The sequence below is a fragment of the Seriola dumerili genome, unplaced genomic scaffold, assembly GCF_002260705.1.
Source record: "Seriola dumerili isolate Sdu_G_001 unplaced genomic scaffold, Sdu_1.0 BDQW01000432.1, whole genome shotgun sequence".
In the NCBI taxonomy this organism is placed as follows: domain Eukaryota; kingdom Metazoa; phylum Chordata; class Actinopteri; order Carangiformes; family Carangidae; genus Seriola; species Seriola dumerili.
Genome location: NW_019174687.1, coordinates 6,521,430 through 6,547,237, shown reverse-complemented (window position 1 = coordinate 6,547,237; position 25,808 = coordinate 6,521,430). Strand labels below are relative to the sequence as shown.

Sequence of the window (25,808 nt, the reverse complement as noted above, 5' to 3'; positions counted from 1 at the left end):
CAGACTCTTCCCGCCCTTTTACCTACAATATGAGGTTGTTTGGCTGCACTGTAAACAAATACACCAGTTGCTTCTCTGTTATGACAAAGCTGCTGCTCAGGGAGTGTTTGCTGCTCCTGTAACCTTACATGTCACCAACTCGATCTCGACTGAAATATTAAGGATTCTATAAAGAAAAGAAAAACCTTACTGGAAGTTAAAGACCATGTAAAGGGTGGGGCAAAACCTTCCAGGAGAAATAAAGCAGCTATCTGTTAATTAGGAGTTTGCCTCCGTCTCTACATATTCCCATCTCTCCAGGAGAAACTCAACCACAAGAGGGTGTAGCTTCACATTTTATGTACTGGTACACCATAAAAATACTGATACCTCTACTATTCAACATTTCAATATGACAAAGTGACGTTAGCCAGAGGTTGTTACAAAGACTTGAATCAGCATTTACATTTTTGAATGTTTACACATGAAACGACGATATCAACACCTTAAAGTCCGACACTGTTTCCTGTTTGTAGCAGTATTCACAATGTAGAGAAAAGCAACACAAAGACAACACTGTGTATTGTTCGTTTTTGCTTTCCATATAAAGTAGAGCCACTTCTACCAGTGAAGTCTCAAGTGTCTCTGAGTGCAGTGTGAAGTCCTGAGGCGTGGCAGGACACCCCCAGTCTGCACCCTCAGCTCCAAAACGTCCCCCAGTTCACCAGGTCACCAGGCCTTTAGTTAAATGAAATACTCCTTTCGGCTTTCGCTGGAGACGTTTTGGGAATCAGTCGTTTGGTTGTTGAAAGGAAAATCTTGGCTGTCGTCCTGTTTGACTCCCTTCACTTCCTGATTTCTATACGTCTCTTTTCTCCGGTAGAGGAATCTGGCAGTTATCGCCAGGACAGTCACAACCACAAAGATCACCACCGCTATCACACCTGCAGGGTTAGAGGACATTTCACAATGTAAAAGGCTGAGATATCAGATAATTGTGTGGGTTTTATTTAATTTCAATATGCATGAATGCTTCAAAGACAATCAGAACGATATCTTTCCCCTGTGGTTCAGTCATTTCGTTTCCCAGTGTTCTGATTATCTTGCTAATCTAAAAGTACATTAAACATCATTTTAAATCTATTGGGCTCCAATGCTCTGTTGAGCACATTTGGGGATATGATAGCAGATTACATTTAATTGGAATCCAAAATACATCTAAAATTTGATAGCACATTACATTATACAGAGCCTGATTTTTAAGATAAGGGCAAGAAAGCTTTCCCATCAGCAAGTCATTCCTGCACAGGTTTAATTAGGTGAGCTGCCCTCTGTGCACTGAGACAGTCAGGCCAGTTTAATGGGCAGTTTTAAATGACTTTTCTCAGGGTCTCACCTTTTTCTTTCTACACGATTATAGATTGAAGCTTTTCAGTCTTCACTTTGAATCAATCTGTGCTGGCAGGGCAACAAAGTTTTAAATGAGTTTTTAAATGGGCTCTTGCCTGGCACATCACTTTACACGTCACCTTTTACTCAGGTCAACAAAGTTGTGGACAGATGTTGAGCTCAGAGAATAAAGTCTCGTTAAAAAAACATCCATCAAAAACAGCAACAATTATTAGGTTATAGATGATCATTATTACAAGATTACAGATCAGTATAATCAGCTTAATTTAATATTTAATTCAATTTAATTAAAAGTTTTCCAAAAACCAAAGTCTTGGTGTTTATACAAGTGAAATCGGTCCCTGTTCAAGTACAGTGAAAGATGGTGAAACAGTTCAGTACCTCCAATCAGAGCCGAGTCAGTCCTGATGGCATTGACTAAAGGTTGACCTGAACCCACTGAACCAGACTGGTCTACAACAGAGACAGAGAAAAGGAGTGGAAGGAAGGAGGTTATAAGGGCAAAATGGGGGAAAAAAAAAAAAAAAGTCCACCAAGAAATGTAAGAAATAATATTGAGGGAAAAGAAAAGCAGAAATAATATAAAGGAAATATGGGAAGTAGGGAAACCAAGAAAACAAAATTTTATAGGGAACAAAAGACAATGGAAGGAAAAAAAAAAAGCAAACGGATCAGATCAGGAAAAAAGCAGGGGAAAAATCCAGATAAGAAGATAATCATTCAGATCAGACTGGGAATAACTGCAGCACTTCTCCAACTGACTCTAATAAAGCATCACAAACTGGATGAGAAGTAAACCAGAGGAAAGAACTTGCAAAGGAAACTCCCCCTCTGTGGTCTGAATTAATTAAATCATTGTTCACACTGTCATTAGTGTCCCCAAAACAAGAAGCATACTGTATGCCATTAATGAGCCCCTCATGAGCATGAAAAGCAGCTTTCATGCAATTTACACACACACAAACTGAAAGGCAACAGGAGGTGCACGCCACTAGATGAAACCCCTAAGCAGACGGATGGGGAAAAAGAGTTGAAATAAGCACTTTCCTCTTTTGAACTAACGTCTCATCAGTGATGGTTAAACTATATATAATAAAAACGTCCTTGATTTAGAGCAAAATAGTTCATTGGGCGTGATTTTAAATTTGTCGTTGCTCAAGTTGCAGAGTGTTAGCAGAAGCAAAAAGCCATGTCAAATCTGAATGTGTTGAGCAGAACAGCTTGTCATGCTACATAATAACAGCTTCAGGCTTGACGAGTTAAACCAGACATTTTAATGACTCCCAATCTTGCATACAACACCCCACCATTGTTGTCACTGTCAGCTGCACTGCCTGCGGCTTCTTATTTAATACTGACGGACTGATTCTCTAGTTTGGTTATTGTCAAGACATTTCATGAAAAGACCGAGATCAACAATGTATTAGTTCGTCTCTCAGTACGTCCTGTCACACTCGGCGCCAAGCCCACTGGATGCTAATGAAACCCTAATCCTTAAAAATGGGTCAAAAATACACTTTCATTTCCTGTGTTAAAATGCATCACAAGTTTAATTTAGAATTTCTCAGACCAAACTGACTCCACCACTTACCTGACAGGTGGTGCGTGTCCTCTGCTGCGTAGGGATTGGCTGAAGCCGAGGAGCCACAGTTGGACTGCACTAAAGGTCCAGTGATGACGACGGGGCTGGTGTCTGGATGGAGCAGAGCAGCTTTCAGAGGGCTGATGGAGTTAAAATGGACCACTGACAGACAGCCGGTAAAACCCAGAGACGCCAACCTGGCCAGGTCTGGATCCAACTCTTCCGACTCTGTTGAAGACATGTATCATTGTTTCAAACCTGTCATTTGTGTATACTTAAAATGCAGTTTACATTGTATATTTGAAAGTTGAAAATGCATGAAAAGCTCATTTAAATATGATCCTCGACCTTTTTTTCTCCCTTCAAGTTTCAAGATGTTACAAACTAGAAGTTATAAAGTTATAAATCACCAACTCATTCATAACTTCACAGATAAAATGAACTACAAGACTACAGCCATGTGAGCGGCCCTGTGAGGATGTACTGTGCTTTGAGCCAAGTCCATGCTAACATGCTTACAATGATGATACTAACACACTGATGTAAAGCAGCTACAATGTTTACCATGTTCACAATCTTAGTTCAGTGTGTTGGCATGCTAACATCAGTCACACAGAACAGCTGCTGGTGTGAATGGCATTAGTGTTGCAGGTATTTGGCACTAGCTAAAAAGTGAGTAGCAATGGCACTGTTGACAGATTGACTGAGGGATAACAGGCGGCTGAGTCGATGTGTCACATAAGTGGAAGTATGTTGACATGAACTGACTAAGCACCAATGCTGAGTACAATAATCTTTTTCTGTTGTATGTTCATTCTCCTGAGTGCAGCTGCAGCAGCGGGACACAAACTGACATCATGTCAGGATCAATTATGCTCATCCTCCCTAAACATACAGTCACACACACCCTCATTACAGTAGACAGACTGTCAGTGATTTCAGCCTCCAGTCTCCATCTATCACTCCACGAGACAGATGTGCACTCTCACCCTCTATCTGTTCATTTTATTGACTTAAATCCCTTCATTATTCACCTCCACTCCTTCACAGCAGTGTAAACGGCAGCTGTGGAAAAACATTACCGCGGAAACCGGCTGCATCACTGTCAGATGACTGAGAGGTGACTATGGTTTTTACCGGGACACATCTGCATGTTGACGAGAGCGAAACATTACTGCAGCCTGTAAGCTCCGCTCAGCTGATCCACCCCTCACTCCATCACCTCTCTCCCCCTCTCCGTCTCTCTGTATTCCTTCCGGGTCCATTAGTTAGGCTGATGGATGATAGGGTTGGCAGGGAACGACGGAAAATCCACTTTCCTGCTGCTTTTCTGATCCTGATCTGACTCTCTGCCTCCTCTGGTTTGACAGAGATGAGGACCGGGGTTCAAACACACTGTGCTACACCCACTGAGTTACTCACTGAGGATTTACATCCAAAAAGACAAAAGATAATCAGAGAATTGGTATTTGTTACACCATAAAATGTGTGGTGTGCATGCCTGATGTAAAATGTAGATTGTTTATTTGGTTAATATTGTTGCTTTAAGTAGTACATAAAATTAGTTTTTGACTGATATGGATATTTGAAGGCAAAAACTAGAACTGATGTTTTTAGAATGAAGCTGCTGATGACAATTCTGCATTCAATATTTTTAATAATGATCAATTTCATGCATAAAAACCCCAGTAATTACGACTTGAGCGCCGATTGACTGTCTCAGGCTGTAACTGATGTTTCAGAGGCTTTTTTACTCAAAGTCTCTATTGAAGTTAATGAAGAAGAACAAATAACATTTTCATGCTTCGCACAACTGGAATGCTGAATAGTAGAGAGAGTGCATCATATCAATGAAAATGGAAAATATTGATCACTTTCTTTTTTTTAAAGGTCAAACTTTAACACTGAAAACTGCATTTTCACATACAGTACATTTTTAGCAATTTGCAGTACCATGTTACAACAGCACATTGCTGCTTTTTATCTTGCACATCACTGTTACATGATTATAGTAAAGGGCCATAAAACACTGACAGGATACACCTATGCAAAATTAATCATCATCTTACTCACTATGACTTAATACTGCTGAAGGACACCTGGGGAAAGCTGGTAGAAAAAGCTGACTCAACTATTGATAGCCGATGTGTTTCCTTTTTGAATTGACAGTGTGTTGCTGTGACTTGGTCTCGGGGAGCTGTGACTGCGGCCTCTCAGCCCCTCATGTTATTAACAGCTTATATCTGAGTGTGTCTCTGATGGCTCCGCTCACAGAGAACATGAATAAGTCATGACAGAGCCAATTACTGTCTCATCCCAACTCTGTTACACGTCCCTGTCCAGGACTACACAGCTAAGTGGATAAAGCATGGCACTAAAGCACCCAGGGTTGGTGAAACCTTGTAATAAAGTATCCATTAAATAGACCCGTCTTCTGTTCACTCCTGTAGAAGTGACGAGAAAGAGACAGCATGTGATGACAGTTGGAGTTTTACAAAGGAAAACTAACGCTGAATATTTGAGGCTGCCAAAAATGCAATTTTGACAGTCTGAGTTCTTTAATTAGTGCTGGATAATAATCTAAATTTATGAAATAACACTATGGATCCGTTAGTACATAAATATCCAAGTAAAAATCCCATATACAACAAATGATATTTATCCAGAAGTTTAATCTAACAAAATCAAACACGCACACATATTACTCTTTGTTGTAATCTGAGCATGATGTTCCTCGAAATCAAAGGTTTGAACTGAGGTTCCCACAAAGTTTTGGGGAGTCAGTTACTTGTGGACTACAACTGAAGGCCTGTTTGCTTTCCTTTGTTTATATTTTTGCAAATTAAATGTACGCTGAATTTGCTGTTAGTTGTATCAAATGTATCCATGGATGTCCAGACAAACTACTATCTTTGGTTATACTGAATCTAAAACTAGAGACCATCTTGCGATGGGGTCACACCAGCTGCGACACCCATCAACATGTTGATGTTCCAGCTCATGAGTATTCAGTGGCTGTATCTACTTCACTGCTCAAGTTTTCTGTCGACATCTCAGCTCAGCCCAACTTGGCACATGATAAAGTGATCTTAATTATCTAAGTACTAACAGCTTTGGCTATGTTTACTTCTGTAGATTTTCATAAACACATGTCAGAGAACTAATCAACACTCATTTGAGTAACAGCTCTAAGAACTTTGATCTAAGTAAAAAGGCTTTCTTTGTTTTTACTGCCTCCTCACTTACCGTGCACCCTGCCCAACACCAGTGACTTGATGGCATTGAATTCTCCGTCTGATGTCAGGTTGAAGTCCTCTCTGACATTTTGGTCGACCTGAAACAACCAACACATTCCCCTCATTAATATTGGGGAAAACATTTTAGTTGTCTCATTAGATGCTTCGAAGTTTTCTCAGTGTAGCGTTCAAAAACTGCGGATGTCTGAATTTAAAACTACACTTGTTCACAGTTGAATTTTTTGGAACAGTGTTCAGATTTTCTTTTGTTTCATCTCACCAGCTCAGTGGGAGAAATGAGCAACTGAGTCCAAACTTTCAGTGAAAAACATTCAGTCATCTGGGGTGAAATTCTCCACTGGAGATTATTTTAGTGAGAGCTGCTCTACAGAGACTCGCAGTGTGTGGCTGTGGAGAGGAAATCTAGTCAGAACCAAAACTTTAAAACTTAAAAGTTCCAAACTAACGTCAGCATTTAAAGGACATTGACCACCAAAGCTTGAGGAAACTTTATTATGGGCTAATACTTCACTTGACTTGCATCTCTTATGGATAAGATCCTGTAGGTGCTGGTCTTGAAAGACTTTTACTTAATTTCAAATGTGATGTGAGTTGTGAATCACATCTTCATGTATAATGTCCCCAACTTGAGTTCTTCTTAAAACCCATTTTAAATAGAAATAGTGAGGTGAGTTAAACCATCTGTTGAACTAAACTGGGTGAGATACTGTAGAGTGAGAGTATGTTGTGTTACGGTGTAATTATGCCTCTCCAGGCTGCACACGTTCAGACAAATATGCAAATGTGTTTGTACTTAGCTAAATGTGACTAGTGGACTAGTGATACATTATACCTCCCAATCCATACAAGTATAAATACAATGTTAATTAAATATAGTGGTAATATGGAAACTAAAATCACTCTCGCTCCAGGTCAATGTAAAGAAATCACTGCATGTGAATGAAGTTTAACATTCATCAATCGATGTAAACGAACAGGACAATGAATTTGAGTGGCTTTAAGAGAAAATTAGTTTGTGCTTTACTTTAAGATCCCTTGTGGCAGTACTATGCCAAAATGTCTGCCCAAAGAGAGAACTTCCAGACAAAGTGTCAGACCAAACAATCAGCTAGTTTGATGCTCATATATTTGTGAAGAATGAACTTTAAGCGGTACAACTGGTGCAACTCGAGTAAACGTGAGTTCTCTTTAAGGTGGTGCGAGTTGTGACAAAGACATGTCTGTGCAATCTTTTCACTGTAGTTGAAAAATTTGCATGTAACCTTAACCTGTACAACTTCATGAATAGATTAAAGAGTAAAAAGGAAAGAGGGTGGAATAAAACAGAACTGGTGCCTTCATGTAAAATCTGTCAAAGTCTGAGACTGAGGTACAGATTCAGGCACAAAAATTGATCTCTAGTGATAAATACAGATGGTTGCAAGTAAAACTTATGAGAAATTGTAGAGGTTGAGAGAACAAAAACGTTTAAGAAGTTTTAAAGGTACAATTTTCTAAATAGATATGATTTATTTTACACTAGGTTTCTGGATATTATATCCTGGAGTATTTCTCCTCCGGTGTTTTGAACAGAGTTGACTAACTGGAGCATGTTGTGAGATGAACAGGAAACCCTCAGAGGAACAAACTGCACTCTGGACTCTCCGATAACAGTGTAGGAACAGAGGACACACAGTATTAGTAGCCCAGAGTGAGTCATTTTTCATCAGGACATGTGCTCAGGGAACAGGTTATGACACTGTCCACTTGTGAGACCAGTGGGGAGACTGGACGCTGCTGGCCATCAGGAAGCAGCTCGGTGAAACTCTTGTCGAGGTTCAGCTGATGTCCCCACAGTATGTCTCTAACGACATAATGATTCAAGGTGATGGAAATCGCCAAGATGAGGTGCACCTCATATTTCATTGGCGCTTCGCAAAACAGTGACTCAGGAGGGTGAACCCAAGCAATATGAGGTCACCTTATTTCATCTCATTGTGTTGATAATTATACAGACGTCGGGGCTGCTGGCCCCTGGTTAGATGAAGTTAGCCTCATATATCATCTGATGCTGTTAACAAGATAAGAGATTCAGTAGATCCAGATACGATTTAAGATGCTTCATATTTCATCTGCAGCTGTTTTAATGTGCAATTTGTCCCTGCTGCCCTGCCGTAGCTCTGCTTAATTATACCTGAGGGGAACAACACAATGCTGTAAAGATGGGACTGTTTATTCCTTCCTCTTTACTGATTAAAATTATACACAAACACACACGTGATCAACCATGTGTTTCTGGTAGATCATTAGTTCCAGTATTCTGACATTTTAGTCTACACTATCTAGAGCGACAGCAGGCAGCTCATTATCACAAACCTGGGAAAAACAAAACATTTTAAATGCCACATGCCGTCACTTTTGGGTCAAGTTAAAGGTGTAGTAGTCTCTGTCAAACTGTTTTGGTTTTTTTGGGGTTTTTTTGAGTGAGCACAAAACCAAAAATAAAACTCATAAAACTTGATTCTTTTCAAATAGCAAAGTGCAACAGGATGTGTCCACATCTGGACATTTTCAAAATTGATGCCTGGTGAAACAGGGTTGGAAACCAGTCAAAACATTTTTATTTCTTAAATGATGCAAACCATATTGCTCTTTGTCTCTATCTGGTAGTTAAAAGATACCCCTGTTCCAGCTTTTATTTTGAAAGCAAGAGGAGACTAACAAGAGGGCCCTTTAAACAGAACAGGTTACTCTCTGCTCTGTTTCAGACTGCTGAAAGTGAGTAAACAGTTTTGATAGTAAGAAACCTTATTGATCACTAAAATGCAAGACACAACTCTTTTTGCAGGTTCAGATCATCTGCTATGCTCATAATTTTGTCCTTGTGCACATGCACGCACGCACGCACACAAAAATCTAATTCTGCAAATCTTTGCTTGCACGCTCTCAAATATTAATTTGCAGACTGAATATTGCTCAGGATTAGCTTCACACACTCTCAAATCTTTTGTTACCTATACACTTCCATACATTTCAGGCCAATCTCTCTAAACAATGTGTTGTGTAGTCATTCAACTCTCTGCAGCAAAAAGTATGTGGTGTAAATGGTGTGTGTGTGTGTGTTACCTGCACAGACACGGAGTCCGCCAGTCTCCTGATGGTCACAGTGTGAAGTTGTCCGTTGGCCAGACTCCTCACTCTGCTCCTCAACACTTCAGCTTCTCTGCTGCTGTCCAGCTTGTACCGCACCTCCAGCTTATCTTCACACACACAGAGACACACAAACAGTTTCTTTTCAATTGAAACTTTTTTTCTCTTGATGAAAACGTCCAGGTCTGCTTCTTTAATCTTTACTTACGTTTTGTTTGTTTTTTTGTTTTTTTGCCTCAGTGAAGAATCTGAATGACAAGTATCTGATTTAATACAGCTTGAGGATTGGGATTTAATTCCCTATCAATAACAAAACAAATCTAAATTTAAATGTAATTAATCTTAACTAATATTCAGAGTATTAAGAGCAGATTTAATGAAAGCCCTGTGATGTCTGTGCACTTTTAAAATTCAAAAGAAGGATAAGAAATCACACATCGTCCTTCAGGTGCATACATAATAACATTTAGCATAATTTTCAAGTATAGTAATTAATACCACAAAGAATATCTCATTAATACGATTCACATTCATGTTCATTAGACGTGGATTTACCATGAAGGAATAATTATTTGTTATTCATGCAGTTTGTTTAGGAATACATGTATTTATTATCTGAACAACAGCAGTCAGTGATTGACAAAGAGCTTCTGTGTTTGGTCTGAGGAAGTTTAGCTGCAGCAGAGGGCATGAGAAATAAATTAGCCCAGCAACACAAAGCTCTTAGGGATTTAATTGGACGCTTCAGTTTAAGAACATTTACCTGACCAGTCCACGGTCACCACGAAACCTTAACGCTCTGCTGTCCATCAGCTTTGAGTCATTAACACCAAAAAAATTCCATTTACAGCTAATCTAGCAGCAAGTGCCGGTTTTATTAGACTCCTGGACGGTGAAAATGTAATTTAAAATTCAAAGGGCCTCCTACTACTCTTAAAAGCCAAACTCTCAACATAATTATTTGAATCAAAAGTTTCTAAAACACATGAGTGAGTTTTCTGCTGTTTTATTCAGCAGCACATTGACCGGCTACATTAACATCCCACCAAACCTTTATTCCCTCAGCATCACTCATCAGGTCTCACCGGTAAAACCAGAGAGCACTTTCTTTTTTCAGCCGGAGACAAAACACAATAGCCGGCCCAGCTGGACAGATTAAAAGGCAGTAGAGGCTGACGGGGTGAATCCAGAGAGAGGAAAGGTCTGACAGATCCTGATAGATCTGGTAAAGCTGTAGAGCAAAGGACGAGGAGGAAGGAGAGAGGGAGAGGAGGAGGAGGAGAGGTCGATATCATGAGGAGATGACAGGAATGGGAGAGAGATGATGAGATGGAGAGGGGAGGAGAGGTAAGATGAGAGGCTGGGAGGAGATGTGAGGAGAGGAAAGTCATTGAAAAAAGTTGAGGGACGAAGAGGATTAGGAGAAGTCTTGAAAACATTTTTGATTCAAGGGTTGAAAATATGGACAAAAATAAAAGAACAGAGAGCAACAACCAAGAGGGAAAATTAACTGATGTTCAGAGGGTGAAAGACGACTGGGAGGGAGAAACAGGAAGAGAGGATTACAAGAAGCTTTTTATAAATAAGAGGACAATCTCAAGTCTGAATGACCTGAGCAGACAAAAGGATGAGAAAGAGCCCTGAAGCATGGAGGTAAATAGGAGGAGAGGAGTTTAAAAGGGTTTTTTACAAAAAGATGATGCACTTAATCTTGTGTGCAATCTTGTTAAAAAAGCATTTAAATAAATAAAAACTGCACGAAACCGAAGTCATGGTGGGTAATAAGATTTAAAAACTACCACACAAACAAACCACCTTCAAAATAAAAGCCCTATGTCCTGCTCACCGTGCTTGTTGATGAGCAGGGCCAGGTACTCTCTGTAGTAGGAGGTGACGTAGAGCAGCAGAGCCGGACTCTGGTTCGTCCTGAAGCTCAGAGAGACGTTCTCTCCTCTCAGCGTCATGTCAGAGTAAATGGAGGACGGCAGGGCGCTGCTGTTCCTGATTAACTCGTACGGCTCCTTGAAGGTGTAGCTGACGGATGTCCCTGACTTAAAGATGGCCGACACCTCTGGAGGAAGAGACAGCCACAGAGAGGCTCATTACAGACTTTTTTTTTTTTTTTTTTTAAGCAATATCAGGAATGGAAAAGCAGATTTTACACTCAAATGACGTTCTTTGATCAACAAGGCAACTACCACATTAAAAAGCTTAAAATTATTTTAAATTTTACATTAAATACAAATGTATTTATCTCTCAAGCTTCAAGAGGTTCAAAGGTTTGCTCATGTTTTCAGAGTACAGCCACTGATTTTTCATCAAGGAGATAGTTGTTTTTCTTTCTTGTTTTTTTTAATACCTGTATATTTTTATTTGGGAATTTCATTACTCATACTGATTCAGAGGAACCAGAGGAGGGAATCCTGATCAGGATGATTAATCGGTGTCATCAGGCATCAGTGTGTTTATGTATGTGTGTTTATCTAACAAATAGGCAATCTCCCACCGAATTGCAATGGAAAGGTTAACCAGTCCTCCTCTGGTGTTCCAAATATAGATGTCAGGGGGTGGTAGCTATGTGAATGTGAAATACATTTTCATAGCTTTTAAATATTTCTGACCAATAGTCAGTTAACCTCGAGCAGGTCCTTAGTAAGTGGATGAGATTGGCAGGGAACTGTCACTTACTTCTGGGGTAATCTTGGCCAATCTGGCATTAGTGTAGTGAGCTTTGTGGAGGATCTTGCATTGCATAACACTGTCTTGTAGAAATAGAAGAGGAATGAGCGAGTTTTGAAATGTGTTTCCATTTGATGTCAGGCAGTCCCATTCCCAAGTCGTCCTCCCGTGTTCTTTTAAAATTTAAAGAGCATATTAAATTAAAAATAACTGAGGTGAGATGTCTTTGCTCGAGATCAAGATTCAGAGGGATATCAATTTTACAGTCAGGGTTGCGACTGGGGAAGTGGGGAAACTGTTTCTGTGCCTGTTCTGAAAGAAACACAAAAGATGGCCTTTAGGCAAGTGAAACTTTCAGCGAAAATTCAGCGAAGGACAAGAAAACCTCACTATTATGGTTTCTGGGTTATACCTCAGTATTTAGAAATCCCAAAGGTGCGAGCTGGGATGGATGGTTGCTGTCGGTGGGGGAACAGAACTCCCTGTTTGTGAATATTTTGGGCTCAAAACTGATGCTACAGATGAGTCAGCCAACATGGATGATGCTAGGGGCATTATTTGCTACAAAAAAAGTCAAACCCTTATGGTCTAGTGGGGCCTGCAGATCATGTGGAGTATCTGATCAAACATTCAGCAAAGCGGGGAATGCAGTCTCTCCATAACGCTCACATCTAAAGACAAAGGAAATGTTGTCCTATCAAAAGCTAGATGATCAGGTCCCCTGGAGCTTTATGCACTAAACCAAAGCTTTTTTTTTTTAAATTACTTTTTGGCTTCTTTTACATGTCTAGGATTACGGTAGGCTAAATGACTGCGTATGTTTTTTTTCTGGAAATTAGGGCTGAAGAAGTGGGTCTTCATCATCTTGACAATTACTGTTCATCAGATATTGTCTTTGTAGAGGACCGTGTTACATTTGTATTCTCTCCATTCAGAGTGTTGCATGATGGGTCGCTTGTAGCCCTAATGTTGCTGGGCTATCGTGTGTTTTTAAGTCTGTTTTATAGTGAGTCAGTTAGTCAGCCCTGGAAAGAATCAGGCTCCGTCTCTGGAACATAGCATCCAGTTTTCTAACAGTTGAGCCTGATGTTTTAAAACATTAAACTCTGCTTCACCTACACATCACTCATGGACTGGAGATATTTTATATTTCATCAAGCCTGAAAAAAAGTTGTTTGTTTCTTCCATTTCAGCGACTTTCCACTTTTGTTTCAATATTATAATGAATTGCTCAGGGTTATTTTAGCTCAATCAGATATTTAAAGCATATGAACAAATTTATATGGCCTAATTAGACTGCCAGAGAACACAAGGCTGTTCTCAAAATACCAGCACAAAATCAAGAAAAAAAACCCACTTTAAACCAATTACAGAAAACCGTGTTCAACAAGTTTCCTGACAACTGTAAACATAACTATATCCACGCGGTGTTTCACAGATACATCAAAGCAACTAAAATGTACTCTCTGTGCCTCACCATGCTGACGGAGATGCAGATAAGTGCATTAGATGGATGGGCAGAAGAGGGCACAGAGAGTCCTCTTGAAATCATGGACTAACTTAAGTTGTTGGATCCAGATATAAAGTTCAACTTGATGATGCAACTAATTTGACATCAAACAAACTACTTAAATAGACTCCAACACATCAAACAGACACTATTTGCATGAGACATTTGATTGCAGTGAAAGATTCAGTGGAATGACATGCAGTCTAAATACAGCAGCAGAGAAACACCCCCACAAACTTGTTCTCAATAACAGTATCTGTCTCTTCTCATCTTGTGTTGACTGTTATTTATATTTTCATCCTTTCAGTTTTGTTAAATACAATGAGAATTATATCTTATTGGAGTCCTATAGAAATGAAGCCTGTGTGGAGATGCAGATGTTCAGGGTTAACCTGCTTTGACTCTGCTCAGACAATCGCCGGCTTCGACTCTTTCGTTCTCCTCCTGAAGGAGCCACAAGCTGACACACGACGTCAAAGCAGCTCTGACCTTGTCTGGTGAGATATATGAGCTAACAGTAACTGTAAAGCAGAGCGGGGGGGTTCGGGGGTGGTGGTGGATATGGCTCTATGCAACATGTTGTCAAGTGGTTCGACAGGTCTCACAGAGACGGGTCAAGGCGGGTGTCCCCACCATTGTTGTCTATGGAGAAAAGTATAATATAAAAATAGCTTTGGTTTATATGAAGACTGTGATAACTTTGTCAGCTGAACTCTTCCAGCACTTTACTTCTGTCTGTTTTATAGATATGGTTGTCACAGTTACCTCACAGTTAACTCCTCCCACATTCATTTTTATTCAGTACAAAAGAGTCTCTTATGTAACTTACAAAGTAAGTACATTCTCCAGACAAAGAAAACCTTTACAGCATGATGACACTGGCTGGTATACTTTGCCTATAGCCCTAAGATTTGAGGTTGAGTGTCTTGCTCCAGGACATAACATGTGGACAGTACCTGTATGGCAGAAGACTCCGGTGTAGGCTGACAGGCCACAGTCACAGTGGAAGCCGTTGACCCTCTCCACACAGCGGCCCTGGTTCTGGCAGAGCGAGCCGTAGCTGCTGCAGTGACCCGGGCAGCCGGGTCGAACCCCGGGCGTGATCTTCGCCCTCTCCTCCAGGTCCAGGGTGACGCCGTTCAGCTGCAGAGAGCGAATACAGCCCCGAAAGCCCTTCTGCCTGGACGCTGTGCCTCCTGTCAACATCAAAACAGATAATGGTCTTTAATGCTTTATATTCAATGCTTTTTTTATGTTTCATGTCGAGATGTAAAATGCTACACTTTAAATTTCATGTGTAGCTGAAACTGCAAACATCACAATCAATCAAAGCATGTAGCATCAAAGCTAGCACTGCGAGAACAAAGACAGAACAAATCTTCCCGTCTATCTTCTTTTCCCCAGCCTTTCTTTCATTTCTTTGGGTGCTGACAAGTCTGTGTACTTTCTTTTCTCTTTGGTTTTTCTTCTCTCCTCCTCCTCCTGTCATCTACAGCAAATCCACATGTTGCCTCTGCTCCTCCAGAAGCTCCAGACTGTCAACACTCTTCTTATGAAATGACACAACGATGAAACGGCAATGAGGCAACAAGCTGTAGGTGGAAAACTGATCTGGGAGCATAACTTTCGTCAGCTGTCTTCAGGTCTGTCTGAAAAGCATCATTCTAGCTGTTGACTGGCTAACTAGGTGGTTGGCTGCCATGCTGAATTTCTGCCTGGCTGTGTGTCTGGTCATACATCTGTCTGTGTGGAGCAGGAAGGCAGATCTCCTTCCCTTTCCATCACCTTTCCTTGCACATTCTCCCGCACTTCACTTGCAATTTGTCAGATTTTTTTTTTTAAATAATGGCTACAAACCAGAGGACAGAGAAATAATATCAAAAGTACATGTCCACCTTTGCACCCACACATACTGTGAACTTTTGCTGTGCCATCACATATAAGAGCAAACCAGACAACCTGTCATTTCTGCAAGGTTCACAGGGTGAAATTGTGCACTTTGCTCTCAGCGCCCCAAAGCTGACATCTTCCTACTGCACAGCAGCAGCAGCTTTTCACACCAATAACTCACTGAGCTCTGTCAGACTCCTCTCTCTGCTGTAATACAAGTCACAAACTGTAAATTATTGAAATAGGTTTGAAACACAAAGGGGGAAATACCCACTTTTTTTTTTTTTTTTTTATAAAACAGGGAAGGAAACTTGAAGTTGACTGAAGCATGGATTCAGAAAAGTTAATATTTTGAACATATAAAAATTAATCTTTGGATGAGTATTCTTTCACTACGCTGTTGGCTAACAATGAAGAAACATGCAATGTTTGTGACTAAACAAAACAGGAATCACTTCCAGGATGGTAAGACTGTAGCATAATGAGGGATTTGTGGGGTGAAGATCAAAGCAAAGATCAAAAAATCCAAATGCAGATAGCCCTGCTCCTTTGGTCAGAGGTTATCAGTGAGACCTTCAAGATCAGTAAGAATTTTAACCTCCTATACATCCTCAGCTCTAACAAGATGATTACAGCATCGCTATATGAGATCACACTGTGAGAACACACTCAGTATACGGTATGAGACAGGACTGTGAAGGGAAAAACAATTAGAGGAGCAGAGATCAAATAAACCATCAAAGGCAATGTATGTGGCTCAAAATACATAGAACCTTAACCTGCAGGTCCAGAAAGCAAGAGCATGTACAGCTCCTGTAGCTTGGAGCAGAAAATTATAGTGAACATGAAAGTAGGACATTATGCAATAAAGCACACACAGGATAGGTCCATCTGCCTCATATTTGTGGGGTAGAGTTGGTTCGTTCAAAACTTTGGTCCAGACTTAAAATATCTCAACAACAATTAGATGGATGATGAGATAATGAAATTTTTTAGACATTCCCCAAAAGACAAATGCTAATGACTTACGATCTGATTTTCTACCAGCACCATGAGTTTCACATGGTGCAGACTTTTCATCAAACATCATCATTCGGTCAAATCTTGATTTGCCCAAATTTTGTTTCGGACCAATTAGAAAATGCTAAAACAATGCTAACATCCTAAACTAAGAAGCTGAATATGGTAAACATCACGCATGCATCAGCATGTTAGCATTGTAATTGCAAGAATGTTAGCATGCTGTCGTTAGCATCACTTAAATGATGAATACATTTAAAAACTTTTTATTTTAATAGATAGATTTTCTGTTGATTTATGATTTGTTTCAGCACTTATCTGGACTGCAGTGTCTACAGCAGGAAAAGCAAGAACATAAAATATCTGTACATCATCAAGTATGAATAGATTAAAGGATCTAACGATGATCGTCCACTGGGATGAAGATTTGCTGGAATCCAACAATACCTCAAAAGCCAGATGATTACACCAGGTTTTTCTTTTGAACTAAGTGGAAATACTGTTTTCATGCCACCACTCACAGGATGCAATGCAGCACCAATAAACTACAGCTTATCTATCCAAACCAGGCAATACAACAAATAATGTGAAATGCTGCTTGCAATGAATGCGAAAATCTTTCACTTGAAACTGCTGCATGTGGATATTTTACACCCACAAATATCAGGCAATGAAGAAACTGCAAAAGTGATGTTATGGCTTATAAATCCCTGCAAGGCAATAACACAAGTTATTAATTGCGACAATGTAATTCTCTTCCTTTATAAATCTGTACGATGAATACTTAAGGCTCATAAATACAATGTTTGTGGAATTATGGCTTGTGTATTCATACAACACTGTGCCTTTATAATAAATAGTACACTGACCTAAAAATCTGTCTCATAAAGTCATTGCACATGATAACATAGCTTAACTATTCAAAATGCATGCAACTATTAGAAATCCAAACAAAAGTAAATATTTTCTACATGAATTTGTTGGAGGCATATAATAAAATGCATATAATATTATAGCTCACACAGCATTGTAGTGGCTTTTTATTGCAGAAAAGCTGAACTGATATCAATGCTTATTTTTTACACATAAACACGTATATTGTGTATTTTATATTTATATTTCGGGCATACAACCGATGCTCTGAATAGCTCAAATCATGATCATCAAGTCAAATATTCTGCACATTCCCATTCAAACACACAAAGCTGCCAATATTCCATTGTACTACATAATTCAGAGGTAAACACATGCGGGTTTCGGCTGATGCCGGCAACCTGTTGGCTATTCAGAGTGGATAATTGGCTAAACACATGCAGCCAATCAATCTTCACCCTGTTGCAGACGATGAAACTGGGATAAACAGGGTATTGATCAAGTTGGATATTCTCAGTTTGCAGTGTGTTATTTACATGACTACTGATGAATAACTTACAGCTTCAGATTCATTTACAGATTATTTAAAGACCCTCGCTGCAAGAAACCACACCACACACTATAATCACTGCTCCCTGCTGCATGTTTGTTTATTGAATGCGATTATTGCTCAGTGTGGTCAGAAACCATCGACTCAGCGCTTTCATATCTATAGTAGCAGCTGGTGTCATTTGTCCAACAGCAGTTTAGGATTCTTTGAATCAGAAGTTTCATTCTCTTCCTCAGTGCGTGGGACTGTGAGAGGAGGTCAGACTTGCTCCCGTCTTGAGTCCTGGATCTCAGTCTATCAGGAGTTTGTATTGTGGGGCCGTGGATGAAGAACTAGTAGAAGCCCTATAAAATAGATGTGCAGACTCAGCATCTTTCATATCCAATACCGCTGAGCAGACAACAGGATTCAGCCAATAGCAAATTAACATATGTAAAAGAATATTTTTAGCCCTTTTTCTGAGGATTTAATCCCAGTCTCATGGGGACACACAACACATCCTGTACTAGCTGTTATTGATCTCTAAACTTAACTTTGGGTGTCAGGTTTAGATCTATGGAGAAGTATGGTGTCAGACCCCCTATATGTAAATGTGTCAAACTGGTATCTTCAGTATTTAGCAACACTTGATAAGTGGAGTCAGACTAACGGTGTCTCTCTTCAAAACCAAACAGCATAACCTCCATTTACTTTCAAACAAACACAAATTATCTACTTCTCTGTAAGGCGGCCTTTTTTACGTATGCCTAGAGGGTCTTCGTCGGTAATACCTGGCAACCTCAACCTGCTTATAATCCTTTGCAATTCACCTTCACAAGAGTTAGTTAGCTATGCTGAGTATTTTTGTGTCCTTTGTTTATTAAAGGTACCCAGTGAAGCTTTTGACCAGTAGTTTCACGATCGAGCAACGTTTTTAAGACTGGGTTCCCATATTGTTTGGCGCTTGTACACATGTGATATAAAGTCCTAGTTTTATGCTATTTCAGTGATCAGCAGTTGGTGACAGCAACGTGTCAAGGCAATGTAGAAGAAACTGGCTTAGCAAACGTTTTGGGGAAGGAAATGCATTCAACATGTTCACTTGGCCTTGAGAAAATATACACTGTGCTTTGTTGAGAAACAGTGGATGTAAACATAACTTTCTTGACCTTTAGTTAGGGTACCTTTCATTTTTTTCCTTCTCGGTAATTTATTTTGATTGTGATTTACAGTAAATAACCTTGACCTTGACTCATGAGTGATGAGTGAACGCAGAAGGCTCTTGTGTAAAAGCTGAGTAACAAGACACAGCTCCGAACCTGTCTATGGTTCATAAACTATTGTCTGGTGAGACGTTAAAGAAAACAAGTTTTACTTCCAAAATAGAAAGAAATTGGACTGAAAAGTTCTGTGATTAAAGCTAGTTCAGGAGCTGCAGAGACAGAAACACTGAGCTACTGGTTCTCTCAAGAGCAAAAAGGATAAAAGAAATGAGGCAAGTAAAAGAGACGGAGAGAGACTGGTGTTGTTCCAATCCCAGAAGATTTAAGAAAGAGCTTTGAACCCATCAGCCCTGAGACTGAGGCGAAAATTCACACAGAAACAGAAAAAACTCCAGTGTAAAATTAAGAGCGGTTGTTTTTGATCACAAACAAAGAAACTGAATCAATAAAATAAGATGGTTCAGGATTTTCCTCCTTGCTTGACTGTGAGGTCATTTGATCGTTACGAACACAGAAGAAAAAACACGCCTCTCACCTATGAACAGCTGGCTGTTGAGCTGCAGGTGGAAGTGTCCGTCAGCAGGAGCCTGCTGCGTGGCGGCAGGAAGCTCGTCCAATCGAAGTGACGCTTCCTTGACGTTGCGCTCGGCTCGGACTCGATGCCACCGGTTGTCGTTGAGTGGGACGCTCGACTCCACGCGAACCTCCAGCGGGCCATTACCCACATCGAAGGAGAAGAGCACCAGAGTGGAGGCTGAGGGAGGACGAAGGGATAGAGGAGACAAAGAAAACAAATTTTAATAGAGGGAGAGGGGGATGATGTAGATAACGGGGAAGAAGGAAGAGGACATAGGGAAGCATCAGAAGAGAAAGAAACATAATTAATATGCCATGTGAATCCCATTTAGATGAGTGTTCAACATCTTGAAACAAAACCATACAATTACTCTGTTGCCTGGTGAAGCAGATGTATTTCATTGTGTGGTGATGTTTTTGAATCCTTATACAAATCAGATTAAAGATTCAGATCATACAGTTTAATTAAAGCAAACATTTTCCAAATTAAATCAGGGAGATCGATTTTGGTTTTTCAATCACCCAAATAATTTGTCACAAAATACTGAGCAGTAATAAATTCAATAAAGTAACTTTCAATGAGGTAGTGAAACTAATTTAAATGCTTGACAGAAAAAAGCAAGACAGAGAGGTCTGTCATTGCTACTGTTAAGTAGACAATTTAAATGTTTAGAAGCTACAGACCCAACACAATCATTCAGTTTGTGCAAACAGGACATGTCCACATCTCAATTAAAGTCCACAGGACACCTATGCTGAAACCTCCATTTTATGATTTAGTATGGGGACACAGGTGTGTCTTTACATAAAAAATCTTGCCAAGTGCAGCTGGAATGAATCTTCATTTTACAGCTGCATATTTTCACACTGCTCCAACCATTCATCTCAGACCTGCCAATGCCACAACTGGGAACACAGACAAGAGCTTTAACAAGCAGGTAGGCTGGACCCAAGTGTATGGAGACCAAACAGGCAGACGGGGGGAGGGAGGTGGCAGGACTCTCTGGATTGAAGTTTAATTACTCTCTCACAACAAAACAACAAACACAAAAGCCAGCAGAGCTTTCTATCTAAGCAGACTGGGAACAGTTCTCATAGGATAACAACAAACAAAAGACTAGAGACGATGTGCTGCTTCTTTCCAGATTCCTATAATGCTCTTCGTTGCAGAACCTTGCTAAGCTTTGCAGTTGCAGTCTAGTAAGTTAACATCAGGTCTACTATTATCCAGCTATAACAGTAAAATGCTACTTTTGATACCTGATAACATTTTATTGATAATACTTTAAAAAGTGTGTGATGATTTAAGTATAGCTCTGCAGTGGTAAGTGGCCACAAAATGTGTAACACTCTCTGAGGTGTCCTGATGTACAAAATTAGTTTCTGTACGGTAATCACTCCATTGTGAGTACTTTATTTTCATGCATCAGACCACCTCATTGTATTTTATTGCTTATGTGCTATTGTTAGGTAACCCCAGGAAGTGAGTGCAAGTGCATGTGCTCAAGTACCCTACCAAAGTAACTGTACTCTCCAGGTAGTTCACTACAGTTCACGAGGCAATATTGTGCTATTTCCTCAGCAACGTTTACCTTGAGACCAAATGGACAATTGGACACAATGAATGGTGTCATCATCATCATCACATCAGTTATACACTTTATTTTGCTTATTCAAATTTTAAAATAAGGTCTAAATTTTGATATAGTAAATTTAGCAAAATTTTAGTCAGCATTCTTTTACTTTTATTTGTACTTTATTTTGTAGTATTGATACATAAACCTGCAATAAGCAATTTTTTTTTTTTTTTAATCCAATTGCAGTCAGCAGTGTTGTGGGTACAACATTCCCATATCATCACATTCAAGCTGATTTGACATTATCATTCATTTGGACTTAATGTAAATCCAATATTCACTCTCTTTTAGCTGTTTTTGGTCTCTACCAAGTGAAATATCGGGCTCTTTAGCTGGTGAACATGTGGAGCTGAGACTCACTGTCGAGCTCTGTATCCCCTTTTCAAATTGTCTTTACATTAAAAAAAATAAATAAAAATTGACCCATTATAGGATCTGAATACTTCCACCACTGCCCTCAGAAATGTTTCACTCTGAGCCCGAGCATTAGCTTCAGGACCACGGCCAGCGCCTCAGCTCTGTTAATGCAGCCCTGGTTCAGCACCACGGACAGCATCTCAGTGCCGCATGACTGTATTTACTCCTTGAGCTGTCTGCTCAGCTCTCTCTGTCCTCTCCACCAACAGCAACAGATTTAGGAGGGTACAGACAAAACAAAACCATCATTCTTCATGTTGTGCTGGTGGAAGGTGAGGATGTATTACTGTGGGACAACAGAACAAGATGAAACAATATCCAAACATCCTACAGTGACTTCATTTAGAAATTGTTGTCAGGCCTGGCCACAGTGTTACCGAGCGACCACACTAACAATGATTTCCCGAGGAGAGAGGCGTCTGTGTGTGTACCTGAAATCCTATTTTGTAAACAACTTCCTCCGAACTTCAATACAACACAAAAACAAGCAGCAAACAGAAAGCTAATCCAAACTAAAAGGGTGAAGTGAGGTGAAAGAGCTTCAAAAGGCAACCACCGATGTCTCTAATACCATAGATTAGAGACATCAAGGCATCTATACATGCCTCACTAAATGACTCACACCATTGCTGCCCATAAATGTGTACTTCATACCTTGCTGCGTTACTGTCATAACCATATAAGCATGAGGTCACCTTGTTGGGTAATACAGCTATATTTCAAATGACACAATCTATGGTAGGCTATAAACATACATCTCACACCTCGCCACATTTCCATGGCACCCATAAACTAAATAACACCGTTGGTTATTACTGTCTTAATCTAAATGACACACTGTGGTGTGTGCATAATGCAGGAGACAGAAATTAATGGAGGGTCATGGCGACAATGCCCCTGAGAGTTTACGAAACAAATGTAAAATTAAAAACAAGGTTGCAAAAAAATTGCCTGAAGTAATTATGAGTTCCTCTTTATGGGTTTAATCTTGTTCACATTTTATTGGTTGTGTGGTTAATACAAGGCTGTCTCCTGTGTGCCAGAATGTGCTACCCACAGAGGTGTATACAATGCATTCAACTGCAGTCTGAGTGGGGAATTGATTCAAACAACAATGCAGCCTAAAGCAGAAAAAAATAGAGGAAAACAAAAACTCCACACAATCCAGCCTGTCAGTAAAAAAAAACTGAACAGCCGGTTTCATTTGACCTCAAAATTTAAAGAGTAAATGGTTGGGAAAATGTCACCACCCTCCACTGTAAGGCTTCCAGACAATTTCAAACACTTCAGCATGGGGGAAATACATTAAAGCAAATCGTAAGGATACAAGTGTTTTTGTGAAATGAAAGTGTTCACAGTTCAATTAAAAATAAAGAAAAAAGGACCAAACTTGACCAAAAGTACAATCCAAAGTAATCTTCTAACTGCATCACTATTAGACCAAAAAATAGAAATAAAAGAACATTATTAGTTTTGCTGGCATACTATAAATCACACTGCCTAAAGGGCTTTAAAATGCACACGCACATTCCCTTTAAGTGTGTTTGGATTCAGCTCCTACTCACAGCTTAGTTCGATGCGGATGAAGTCTTTGATGCCCAGGTTTTCCAGGAACACACCAGAGGAGGCCGTGGTTTTGAACAGGAAGGAGATGTCCGCGCTCAGCTCCCCGTGGAAGGTGGGAAAGTGGAGGTACGACGTCTCCTTGTCGAAAAACGCAGCGTTCCAGAAGTTCTCTGAAAAACACAAATGCACTTTCACATCAGAAACAAATGAGCCAAGCAGGCTGATTAGATGAAAACTGAGTAATTTTAGCAATGCTTTGGCATTAATAGCACATGTATCAACTTTTAGGTACTAAAGACTGCAATTCAAAAATCATTTCAAAGAGGAAAGAGTGGTCGCCTTGACGGGCTTGGAATAAAACTCAAAAGTCTCAATGATGTAATGTCGCTGAGTGATGGCTGGAATATAAAACACATAGAGTTTGTGTCTCCAGGGGACACACAAACTGATGAACATGCTCTACCATGCGAGTTTGTATAATAGACTACAGCATTATAACATACACTATAGATACAGTATATACTATACAGTAACTGTATAGCAAATATCTGCATTAATATTTAAATCATGGTGACATAATGTTAATATATAACCAGTGTTGTTTAGCTAGAAAGCATAAGAAAGTGACAACAGTACATAATAGTAGGATTTCCTGATCTTGATCTTAGAATCAAGTGTAACCAGGCAACTGGGGTTTTTGGAGGGCACTTACTGTCTCCATGACAACGGAGCGGTCCCACCCTGTAGGCGGCCTCTGACCCTGGCCTCTGGATGTCACCCAGTACCAGAGACCTGACTGGGAGGCTCTCCCTGTGGATAAGCAGGCCTGAGTCTTCAGCCCTGGTGGAAAAAGGAAAGGAGGAGGAGGAGGAAGTGAGGAAATAGAATAAAAGCAAAAATAAAGCGGAAAGAAAAGAGATGAAAGACGAAAAAGGTTTACGGAGGAGATAAAGGCAAAGATAAAATGAGGAAAACGATGTAGACGAAGAGGAAGCAACAGGATGAGGAGATAGATTAATATGTAAAAGAACAAAAAACTATGCAGAGAATGAACAAAAACACACCAGTCACCCAACCCAAATCATGCTCATTTTCGTGCATAGATTTACTGGTGTGTATATTTTTAATGTTACATCAGTCTTGTGACAACATTACATGTTGCCACAAGCTGATGCAAACATTGCAGTGTGTAGGTGTAATCTCTCGGGAACCTGTTTATTCCAAAACCAAATCATAACCATCCTGACGCTCAGCACTCCATGCGTGGCAGTTTATGGAACAGCTACTCCCAAAACACCTCCTGTCCATCCAGGCCCACACCCGGCTTTATGCACTGAAGATTAATATGAATGTTAACCTTGTTGCTAAGGAAAGCTGTGGATAAAAATACATTCAGCACTGGAAGGACTGATGTATGCAGCAGTTTGAGGGTCTGATAAAATATTGAAGAGCAGCTATGGCAGCTGAGGTATGTAAAAATAGAGGCGCCACTGCACAAACAGTTCGGACCGGTGGTAGAAGAGTGACAGAAGACATGAAGTGAGGCATGGAAGGAACCTTTACAGCATGAGGAAACATTAAAACAGTTTTGTTTTTTACTCTGCTCAATTTATCCCCGTCGACTGGATGTTTGCCAAAGTTTCAAGTCGAGCAGGGACAGCATGTTTGTTCAAAGTCATCAGACATGTTTTCATTTTCCTGAGGAAATTACATTTAGTCAGACGACTTTGCACATATATCTTCTCTTCTTATGTCTCGTGTCTATTTTTTGTATGTGAGTATGATTGTTCCTATTTTCTTCAGACAATCTGATATTGACATGTTTTGGTAACCAACCCAGATTTTCTTTTCCTTATTATTTTGTGTATTTTATAAGAAATAAAATCATTTGATGAAAAAATTTCATCAAATGATCTTCACTTTTCTTTAAATTGGTCACACTGAACAGATTTCTTTTTCTTCTTCTTTTTTTTTTATGTTGATTCTCCCTAATAACTTTTTTACATTTTCTGGGAAGGCCAACCCCGTATTACTGAACAAACTGCTATGTAAACTTTTACTTTTCCTTTACTTTTATGTCAATATTCTATTATTTTTTTCCTGAAAAGCAAGCATGGTACCAGTTATTACAAACAAATGGACCTTGTGTAGCAGAGCATTCTGCCCATAGTCTTCTGTTTTCTTTTCATTGGACATGATAGTTAGTTGATGGTGGATGCTTGAAAGAGACACTTAAACTTGAGGTGTGTGACCTTACAAGCACAAAACACCCTGAAAAAAACATTACCTTATGACTATAAGTACTGAGAAAAATATATAAATACATGTAAATATGAGTTTATTAATTTCAGTACCACTCCATGCGGTCAGCGTCACAGTTGCAGTAGTGTTGTGGGTCCACACAGTCGCCCTGCAGGCCGCAGGCACACTGCTGACTTCCTGGTTGAGCTCCGCCCCAGTAAGTCTGGAGACGACCGGAGCCGGGACCACCGAGCCACCAGCTGAACGGAGACCCCTCTGAAACACACACG

The 25,808-nt window shown here is 39.9% G+C and overlaps 1 protein-coding gene across 1 annotated transcript in view; it reads right to left on the bottom strand.

Moving 5' to 3' along the window:
* Nucleotides 1-277: 277 nt before the first annotated feature.
* The window catches only part of LOC111233859 (contactin-associated protein-like 4), a 97,597-nt gene continuing 72,066 nt past the window's right edge, over nucleotides 278-25,808 (bottom strand). The window contains exons 14-24 of the mRNA XM_022761759.1: nucleotides 25,632-25,794; nucleotides 23,990-24,117; nucleotides 23,277-23,447; nucleotides 19,617-19,835; nucleotides 14,503-14,742; nucleotides 11,204-11,428; nucleotides 9,334-9,467; nucleotides 6,218-6,305; nucleotides 2,981-3,199; nucleotides 1,771-1,842; nucleotides 278-923 (exon numbers count right to left, since the gene is read on the bottom strand). Of these exons, the coding sequence (XP_022617480.1) occupies nucleotides 724-923; nucleotides 1,771-1,842; nucleotides 2,981-3,199; nucleotides 6,218-6,305; nucleotides 9,334-9,467; nucleotides 11,204-11,428; nucleotides 14,503-14,742; nucleotides 19,617-19,835; nucleotides 23,277-23,447; nucleotides 23,990-24,117; nucleotides 25,632-25,794 (1,859 nt within the window). The 3' untranslated portion in view covers nucleotides 278-723. The remainder of the gene's footprint in view (nucleotides 924-1,770; nucleotides 1,843-2,980; nucleotides 3,200-6,217; nucleotides 6,306-9,333; nucleotides 9,468-11,203; nucleotides 11,429-14,502; nucleotides 14,743-19,616; nucleotides 19,836-23,276; nucleotides 23,448-23,989; nucleotides 24,118-25,631; nucleotides 25,795-25,808) is intronic.